Genomic DNA, 9,907 nt, shown 5'->3' with positions numbered 1-9,907 from the left:
ATAATTTTCTTTGGAAGCTTGAATTTCAAGTCAGCGGCACCTGTGGACTTGTTCCTTATGAATAGGGTTTATGATAATAATAATATAATAATAATAATAGATGTCTCAAACTTATCCCTACACGAATCACGTTAAAGGTTGTATCCAAGTATCGCAAGCGAGAGCCCATATTCAGGCAAGCTTTAACTTAAAACTACGACCATTTTCTCACGCTTAAAAAAAGCATCGACTACACACACACACACACACACACACACACACACACACACACACACACACACACACACACACACACACACACACACACACACATATATATATATATATATATATATATATATATATATATATATATATATATATATATATATATATATATATAATGGAAAAGAATAAAAATTTAGCCCAAAGGCCAAGCGCTGGCACCCATGAGGTCATTCAGCTCTGAAAGAGAAATTGAGAGTAAAGGTGGTTTAAAAGGTGCAACAGGAGGAAAACCTCGCAGTTGCACCATAAAACAATTGTTAGGAGAGGGTGGAAAGCAAGACTGAAGAAAGAGAATATGAACGAAACTACAGCAAAAGGAATGAAAGGGGCTGCAGCTAGGGACCGAAGGGACGCTGCAAAGAAACTTCAGTAATGCCATAGGTCCTTCCAATATACTCTGAGTATATTTGAAGGACCTTGGCAATGCCTATAGTGCACCGAGTGAGGCGCACTGGCGGCACTACCCTCCCACGGGGGCATTAACGAGAGAGATTTGTTACGTACCTTAGCCAGTTCTTCTAACTGGTCCTCCGGGTTGAGCATGATGTCGCCTTGGAAGAGTCCAGCCAACTCGATCGGGTCCGCCTGGTGGCTGATGTCGATTGATTCGTGAACTGGATAAACGAAAAATGATCTGTTGAGAATGGAGTAGTGCATTGCTGTATTTCTCGGTCTTCAAGATTCTTAGAAGGTCTCTTCAGCTTATAAAAAAAAAAAATTGAGATCCGAGAGTAGTGCTTATCAAGATTGAATTCGCACTGCTATTTTTTTTTAATCTTCTCTACTGATAAGAATGGAGTAGTGCATTGCTATATTTCTCGGTGTTCAAGATTCTTAGAAGGTCTCTTCAGCTTGCAAAAAAGAAAAATTAGATCCGAAAGCAATACTTATCAAGAATGATTTCGTACTGCTATTTTTTTTTTATCCATTTTACTTATAAGAATGGAGCGGTGGTGTGCAATGCTATATATTTTTTTTCTCTTCAAGATTCTTAGAAGGTATCTTCAGCTTATAAAAAAAAAACCTAGCTCCGAAAGCAATGCTTATCAAGACTGAATTCGTACTGCTACTTTTTTTTTATCCATTTTACTGATAAGAATGGAGTGGTGGTGTGCATTGCTATATTTTTTTCGGTAAACGATTCTTAGAAGATCTCTTCAGCTTATAAAAAAAAAATCAGCTGCGAGAGCAATGCTTATCGAGACTGAATTTGTACTGCTATTTTTTTTTCTTTCTTACTGATAGGAATGGAGTGGTGGTGTGCATTGCTATATTTTTTTTATTTTACTTCAAGATTCTTAGGAGGTCTGTCTCTTCAGCCTATAATGAAATACTAAATACGAGCGTAATGTTAATCAAGACTGGGTTCGCACTGCTATTTTCGTTTTCTTTTTTTTTTACGTTTTAACTTTTTATCTTACAAGCACCGTAACAAAAGTCAAAGATCTTAGAAACGTCGTTCCAGATACCATTCCAAATCCAAGGGCAAGCTTATTGCTAGTGAACATGAATAACTGTTTTCACACGACAATTATATTTTTCAGAATTTTTGCGTGATCACAAAAAAAAGAGATGTGTTCGTTAAAAGTAAAATAGGTCCCAAAGAATCCGTATCTCAAAAACTGCAAAAAAATTAAATCTGCTAAAATTAAAGCATACAAATTTTAAACATCCTTAACAAGTTCTGAAATTTATTATTTATCAAAAGCATGTTACGCTTCACACGCTTTTTGATAGAATTTAATAAAAAATATTCTCGAACCTATATATATATATATATATATATATATATATATATATATATATATATATATATATATATATATATATATATATATATATATATATATATATATATATATATATATACTGTATATATGTATGTGTAAATATATATATACATGTGTGTGTATGTTTATGTATGGATATGCATGATTGTGTGCATGTATTTATTCAAAGGTTTTGAGTAGTCAGATGTATAGAGAATTAGATGCTAAAAACCCGCATTATCGATCGCACCTATATGGTATAGGCACTCAGGTTGATGATAATGTACGGAATAACTGAAGCAAGACCTGTCAAACTCAAGCCCCTACAAACGGAAAAAAAATTCCGAATATTGATCGCTGATTAACCGATAACCTAAATGCCTCCGCAATAAACAGATAAATAAATCAGTATACAAACAAATCATTGTATTTCCCTAGAGGCACAGGGACCAAGGTTCGAGAGACAGAAAGGCGACACTTAAAGCATCTTGAGTGAGTTAAATTTTCCCAAGTGCAAAAATCGAAGGGTCTTGAATCATTTACTCTGAGAGAGAAACAAAAAGAACGCGGAAATAACACGAATGGGGAAGGGAAAGCGAAAACAGGGAGATATTGCAAAGCTGAGAGAGAGAGAGAGAGAGAGAGAGAGAGAGAGAGAGAGAGAGAGAGAGAGAGAGAGCCAGGTTCCAGCTAGAAGTCGAGCGGTGATCAAATGGAAATGAAGTCATATTATTCAGACATATTTCCTCATTTTAAGCCTCTTGGACGCTAAATTTGAAAATGAATATAGCAGAAGAATTGAGATACATCATATATACCATAAATGAACTATCTAGTCTAATACAAGTCATATTTGCCAGAAATATACCGTAAACCCTCGTTTAAAACATATTGGACGCCAAATTAGGGATGGAAATAGAGGGGAAATTGAGATACACCATATCTTTAATGTACCATCGCCTGTAAACTATATTGTCCAATACAGTATTTTGTTTACTAAATTAAATCATTAATAACACGTAATGAATGCATGTGATGCATTATTATAGCTGACAACGTCTAAGATTTTATTATTGCATATAATACATAAGCTATCATTTATATTCCCCGTGTTCTCTCGCAAATAAGGGTGAATTGTTTCATTTGGTAATTTCTGAGAGGGAAACTCTGAAATTATTTATTTCCAAGGCATCGAAGGCGGAAGCTGAAAGGATTTCTGTAGCTCAAGGTTTATTTCTTAATATACTGAGTGAAAATTTTGCACAAGTTGACTAAAAGGAATTAAACGTACTTAAATAACTAATTTGCCTCTTGTCTGATGGTGACAGTGAAATTAAGTGAACAAATAAATACTGAAGAGGAAAAATTCCTCATTTACTGACACGAAGACATACGATGTAAATAACAATATGAAATAATAAGCAATATTTTTTTGTCATTTTCTTCCTCTTCTGGGATAACTTAACCTTCTTGTATACTGAAATGAAAACATACTTTAGAGACACAAAGGAAAGTAAAAGAGACTCAGATATCAGAAACAATTCTGACCTTAGTGCAATTTTCCGGGATGCAACCGAGTACTGGACCTTTCCCTGAAAAAAGCGGGACGCCATATCTTAAAAACTAACCATAGAATTTTCTTGAAAATAATCTCATTATGTTTCCCACACCCAAATTACCGTTTACAATAATACTAATCTAATCCTAGCCCAACCTAACCTAACCGGGGCTGGTGCAATAGTAGCATACATCTCAGGAATTTGAGACCCTAGTACTTTGAGAATATATAAGATTTTTGGCCGTCGACCAATCAACTCAGGAAACCAAAAGACGCAATATTACTTCTCTTGTTTTGTATACGTTCTCAGGCAAGACAAGGCAACATATCATTTAAATAAGCTAAATAATTGCAGTAATGTTAATAATAATAATAAAGATAAAATCGACGAACAAACACTGTCCTTTTGCTAATAAGGAAAAGACTCATTAAATAGAATTTTGTCCATTTCTTCTGTTTACACGCATATTTTCACACCGTGTAAATTGGTCAGATGTAAAAAATGTCTCTATAAGAAGAAAATAGAAAAAAAAAATTTTACTTAATGTGAATTTTCTCATAATAATAATAATAATAATAATAATAATAATAATAATAATAATAATAATAATAATAATAATAATAATAATAATAATAATAATAATAATAGTATATCAATCGTACGGTAATTATTGTAGCTTTCTTTTCTATTTCTTTTATAAGTATTACTGGTGTCATCAATGTTCTCACAAATTTTACTTGTGTCTTTTTCTACTACTACTACTACTACTATAGCTACTACTACTACTAATAATAATTTTAACTTTCATTTCTATTCCTTTTATAAGTATTACTGCTATCATCAATGTTGTCTTTCACTAAAGTGACCATACCCTATCGCTTATAAAAACCTGTGGATAAACTGAATACTTACTCATCACCTCACTATTTTCGAAGTCATTTGGACTTAGAGGGGCTCCTGGGATGTCAGTCTCCATCTGAAAACAAAATCTAATATTCAAAATCGTAATATTCATGTCTATAGGATCCATTGTATGAAAAGAATACTTAAGTAAGACAATAATAACTGGTCAATCCTCGTTTCAAAATGTGGATGTATATATTTTTCTTCAAGAACATTTATACAGGTTTTCACAATGTTTTTTCTAACTGTAAAATGTAAAATGATAGTCTATAGATTGTACAGTTGCTATATATATATATATATATATATATATATATATATATATATATATATATATATATATATATATATATATATATATATATGTATGTACAGTATATGTATGTGTATATATATGAATATATATATATATATATATATATATATATATATATATATATATATATATATATATATATATATATATATTTATTTATAGTTGATCAGCGTAATTCCTAATAATTATCATGAAACCTAAAACACCAATGTAAAATAGACTACAAATAGTTTATAGTGAAATCTAAAACACTAATATAAAGATATAATCTAATACTTTTAATTAAAAGGTATTAGATGTCATTTCGCAAATATATTCTCTCGCATTTTAACTCTCTCTCTCTCTCTCTCTCTCTCTCTCTCTCTCTCTCTCTCTCTCTCTCTCTCTCCCTCCTTTGCAGCAGCATATCATTAACACCCCCCTACAACTACGTGAGACTACAAATCGGACATCAAGTTTCATCACAACCTATATTATCTGCCGCTAACTACCAGCATATCCATAATTTGCATCATTAACCTCCATATTTAGGGAACATACGTGCACACAACCATAGCATTAATTTGATGATTGACTCTCTCTCTCTCTCTCTCTCTCTCTCTCTCTCTCTCTCTCTCTCTCTCTCCATATATATATATATATATATATATATATATATATATATATATATATATATATATATGTATGTATGTATATATATAATATATATACATAAATATATACATTTATATATGTATATATGAATATATAAATATAAATATATATATTATAAATATGTGTGTACATATGTATATGTACGTATATATAGATATTTGCAGCTATATATATATATATATATATATATATATATATATATATATATATATATATAAATATATATGTATAGACATAGATATATGTACGTATATAGGTATAATATACATATAGATAGATATATAATATATAAATAAATGTATATACTCATATATACAGTATATATATATATAAGCTTAAAAAATCACAGTAAATGCACGTGACTTCAATGTATAAGCGAATCCTACAGGAAAATGACAGGCAGAAGTTCAGTACCAAGCGCTTTCACGCTTGTTAACGCATCGTCTGGGCACAAAAGAAAAAAATGCTTTAATAAACGTGAAAGCGCTTGGTCCTGAACTTCTTCTGCCTGTCACTTTCCTGCACGATTCGCTTATATATACATATTTATATATATATATATATATATATATATATATATATATATATATATATATATATATATAAATATATATATATGTGTGTGTGTGTATGTATATACGTAAATATATGTAGATAAATATATAACCTTGTGTGTGTGTGTTGGGCCGCAAAGAACTTAACTTTTACCTTTTCTGATCTTCCGGATACTCTCTTCCTTCTGAAACCCTTTCATCGAAATAAAAATAAAATAATATATGTAAGGAACTCGAAATATTAGAATACCGAGTCGCATCACTTACCCAGTTAGAAAAGAATATATTCAAAAGAAATGCGGATCTCTCGACTTCCTGGTTTCTCTATGCATATTCATAACAGGATTTCCCTTCCTGAGGTGGTTCGCTTCGAGTAAGAAATAAATATCGAAAGATTCCTTGCGCATCAGGTCTCGACCTTTGACTATTGAGACCTTATCAATTACGGTGCCTTGACTTGAGTTCGAGATCCGATTGGAGAGCTCCTCGTTTACTTCTTTACTCACATTCAAAGGAGCTAAGAAGAGAAGGTATGTAGCTACTTACATATATATATATATATATATATATATATATATATATATATATATATATATATATATATATATATATATATATATGTGTGTGTGTGTGTATATATATACGTATATATATATGTATATATACATTTATATATAAACATATATTCAGTATATATATATATATATATATATATATATATATTATATATATATATATATACATATATATATATATATATATATATATATATATATATATAGATTCCTTTTATCACTCCGTTGCCTCAAGCACACATTGCGCCACTCTTATTTTGAACGCACTCTCGTGTTACCCGTATATCGAGACTTGTTCTAAACCAAACCTCCCTCCAAGTTATTCCTAGATTCCCCTTCTACTCCTTCATCCCAAAAACTTCCGAATTGTGCACACTTTTTACAAAACTGTCAGCCATTCTCTCCACGTGATCATACCCAATCGTAACACCAAGTATTCGTTTCACAGCTACTTCGTCTTATCGCCATATTTCTTACTCTTCTTCTTCATATTACGAAACAAATATAAGGCTGAATCAAGCATTCTATTCAACAGAGTCCTCGTCTTATTTCGTTCGCCTTCAACACTTCTGTAAATAAAAATTTTTTAAAAAAGCCCGCTCAACAATCCTTCTTTTGATTACATCTTTTGCTTCCAGAGACACTTAGTCATCTTTACCGTCATTCACCACATTTACTTCCAAGTATTTCTAAATATAAGTCAAACCCCTCCATTCTTCCACTGTTCAGGCTAACGATCGTTGCTCCGTGTCTCTGGTAATCACGCACACGCAAACACACACACACATATATATATATATATGTGTGTGTGTGTGTGTGTCTGTGCGTGTTGTGTATTTGTGTGCACACAATTCTTGGTGACCTAGAACATGGGCGCAGTTTGTGTTTGAAAACCGCATGACCTACGCGTTCAATGATTCCCATGTCATGCAGAGCAGAAACCTTACTGTGTAATTATCTGCCATCCCAAATGAATAAAACATTGATTGCTACTGCCCTCAGGGGGAGAAGCACATCAGCCACTTAGGCGACATTTCCGCTCAAAAAGAAGAGTCAAAATACGCTACTGAGGACACGTTGAATTAGTGACCAAAGCCACTTGCAATTCCCAGGGTAGCATGTTCAACAGATACTGCCTGCTACCACTGCGATATAAAATCGTTAGCGCTTAGCTGAGTGACCAACCCCTTTGCGTGGAAGTGAGGCATAAATGTTGAATATGAATGAAAAAAAAAAAACAGTGGAAGCTCTTGACATGGACTTCTCTCGCAGCTCATACCAGGGATAATATATATATATATATATATATATATATATATATATATATATATATATATATATATATATATATATATATATATATATATATAATATATATATATATATATATATATATATATATATATATATATATATGATGCAATTACTACTGCCATTGCCTCTAATATCTATCATACTGAAAAATGACTACTGAAATATTACAATTGCACGAGTTCACCACCTTACTCTATTATTTGCAATGCTCGCTCACCCTCAAATTGCATAACATAACGAAGGATTTTGTGTCTTACCGTGTCAGGATTCCCCATGGGCAAGTCGAAATGTGAAGGATTGAAGGACTCAGGGTAGATACCTTCACCCTGTATGTGTGGATCAGAGGATCTCGGGTCTGAAGGAAGAGCCCATGTCATTTGGTCCATCCATACTACTGACCAGGCCACGGACCACAGCCACATATTCCTGATAATAATAATAATAATAATAATAATAATAATAATAATAATAATAATAATAATAATAATAATAATAATAATAACAGAAGCAGCAGTAGTAGCAGTAGTAGCGTAGCATTCATAAAATTACATAGTCATTGATAACATTCAATAACCAGTATTCGTGGCATGATTGTAGCCTCGATAGCCAAAATCTCTACATCCAAGGTAGACTTATTGTATTACAAAAATTCTTTATTAATCAGTCTTGGTTTTATACTCTTGTAAAAAGAGATAGTAATTCTTATATAAATACATATGAGAGTTAGGTTAAAAGATTTCATTCGCTAGTACTTTGTTAATTATTTCCTAAGTTTTGCGGAATGATGAATCGTTGATATTAACCGACTCCAATAATTCTGAATAATTCACTGGTTGATAAAGTCCCGCCAAAAACGCAGCAGCCATATGGCATATGGATTATTATTTTGAATTTTTAGCCTTAATTAGATTAACAACCAATCCAATGTTTCTTTTTTCATTAACCAACATATTAATCAATCACTGTTTGCATGTACCCAACCGATAGGTTTATCGTCATTGAATCATATGCAAAATCCTTTTTTTTTTTTTTTTTCCTTACCATTCCATTTATTCCAAAAATTCATTCCTTTCCCATCACTTCAAGCAATCTTTCAAAGTTTCATACAAGGAACTAACGAAGACCTTTTCAAGGCTTACCAAATACAAAATCAACTTCACACTCGTTTTATCGTACTGTTGTCTAAAAACCGGTTTGCGCATCACTTCATGGTCATTACATTCGAGTCGATTCCGTTCCAAATCATTCTAAAGAAAAACCCTCTGTTTGCATTGTGAAAGTACATCGATCTTCCCATTCCTTAATATCTTACTTTAGATTCCAGCAGTCATTTCCTCCTTCCATCCGTTTCTATAGATACTCAAGAACATGGTGGCTAGGCCAGATATTTTCTATATTACATCAACTGTTAATTCTGGAGTAGTGAAATCGATCTTTGATGTTTTAAGGTAAACTGACTAGTATACTGTATTATCATAGAAACTCCAACTATCAGCATTCCGTTATTTAAAATACAACGATCTTGTTCAACTTCTGCAGTATCTTCGAGTAACGGCACTGTTATGCTAAAAATGGAAGTGCCCTTTCCTCATGCTTTCTCGACTTATATCTCTTGTCTACAAGCAAGCTCTACTTTACATTATTATGTTCCATTTGGTTTCATTATTCCATAATAAGCATACATAAGATTACCATCAACGCATCTCTTCATACTGTTCCCGTTTTCATCATCAACAGTACCTTCGAATTTTATCTTGTCTTTCCTTATATATAGGCCTACCTCTCCACTATTTATTGCCATGCCAGGGACGTTGTACTCTTTAAATAGTCACTTAAAAGCCCACATCATCCAAAGACACCCCTAAGTCCAAACATGCCGGCGATTTAGCTTATATCTTCCACAGACACACAAAATCCAAGTCCAAACCATTCTCTGCCTACATCATTATTTTACAGCCCCGTAAAGAGGTAGTGCCGTCAGTGCACCTCACGCGGT

At 32.4% G+C, this 9,907-nt stretch overlaps 1 protein-coding gene across 5 annotated transcripts in view; it reads right to left on the bottom strand.

The window, feature by feature from the left end:
* Positions 1–9,907, bottom strand: part of LOC136840838 (hatching enzyme 1.2-like) — a 28,959-nt gene that overhangs the window by 17,580 nt on the left and 1,472 nt on the right. For all 5 annotated transcript variants that reach the window (XM_067107783.1, XM_067107780.1, XM_067107782.1 and 2 more), the window contains exons 2-4: positions 8,169–8,337; positions 4,508–4,571; positions 772–881 (exon numbers count right to left, since the gene is read on the bottom strand). In XM_067107783.1, coding sequence (XP_066963884.1) covers positions 772–881; positions 4,508–4,571; positions 8,169–8,333 — 339 coding nt within the window. In that variant the 5' untranslated portion in view covers positions 8,334–8,337. The remainder of the gene's footprint in view (positions 1–771; positions 882–4,507; positions 4,572–8,168; positions 8,338–9,907) is intronic.

The sequence above is a fragment of the Macrobrachium rosenbergii genome, chromosome 8, assembly GCF_040412425.1.
Source record: "Macrobrachium rosenbergii isolate ZJJX-2024 chromosome 8, ASM4041242v1, whole genome shotgun sequence".
NCBI lineage: Eukaryota > Metazoa > Arthropoda > Malacostraca > Decapoda > Palaemonidae > Macrobrachium > Macrobrachium rosenbergii.
Note: the sequence above shows the minus strand (reverse complement) of the source record. Positions and strands in the feature narration are given on the sequence as shown.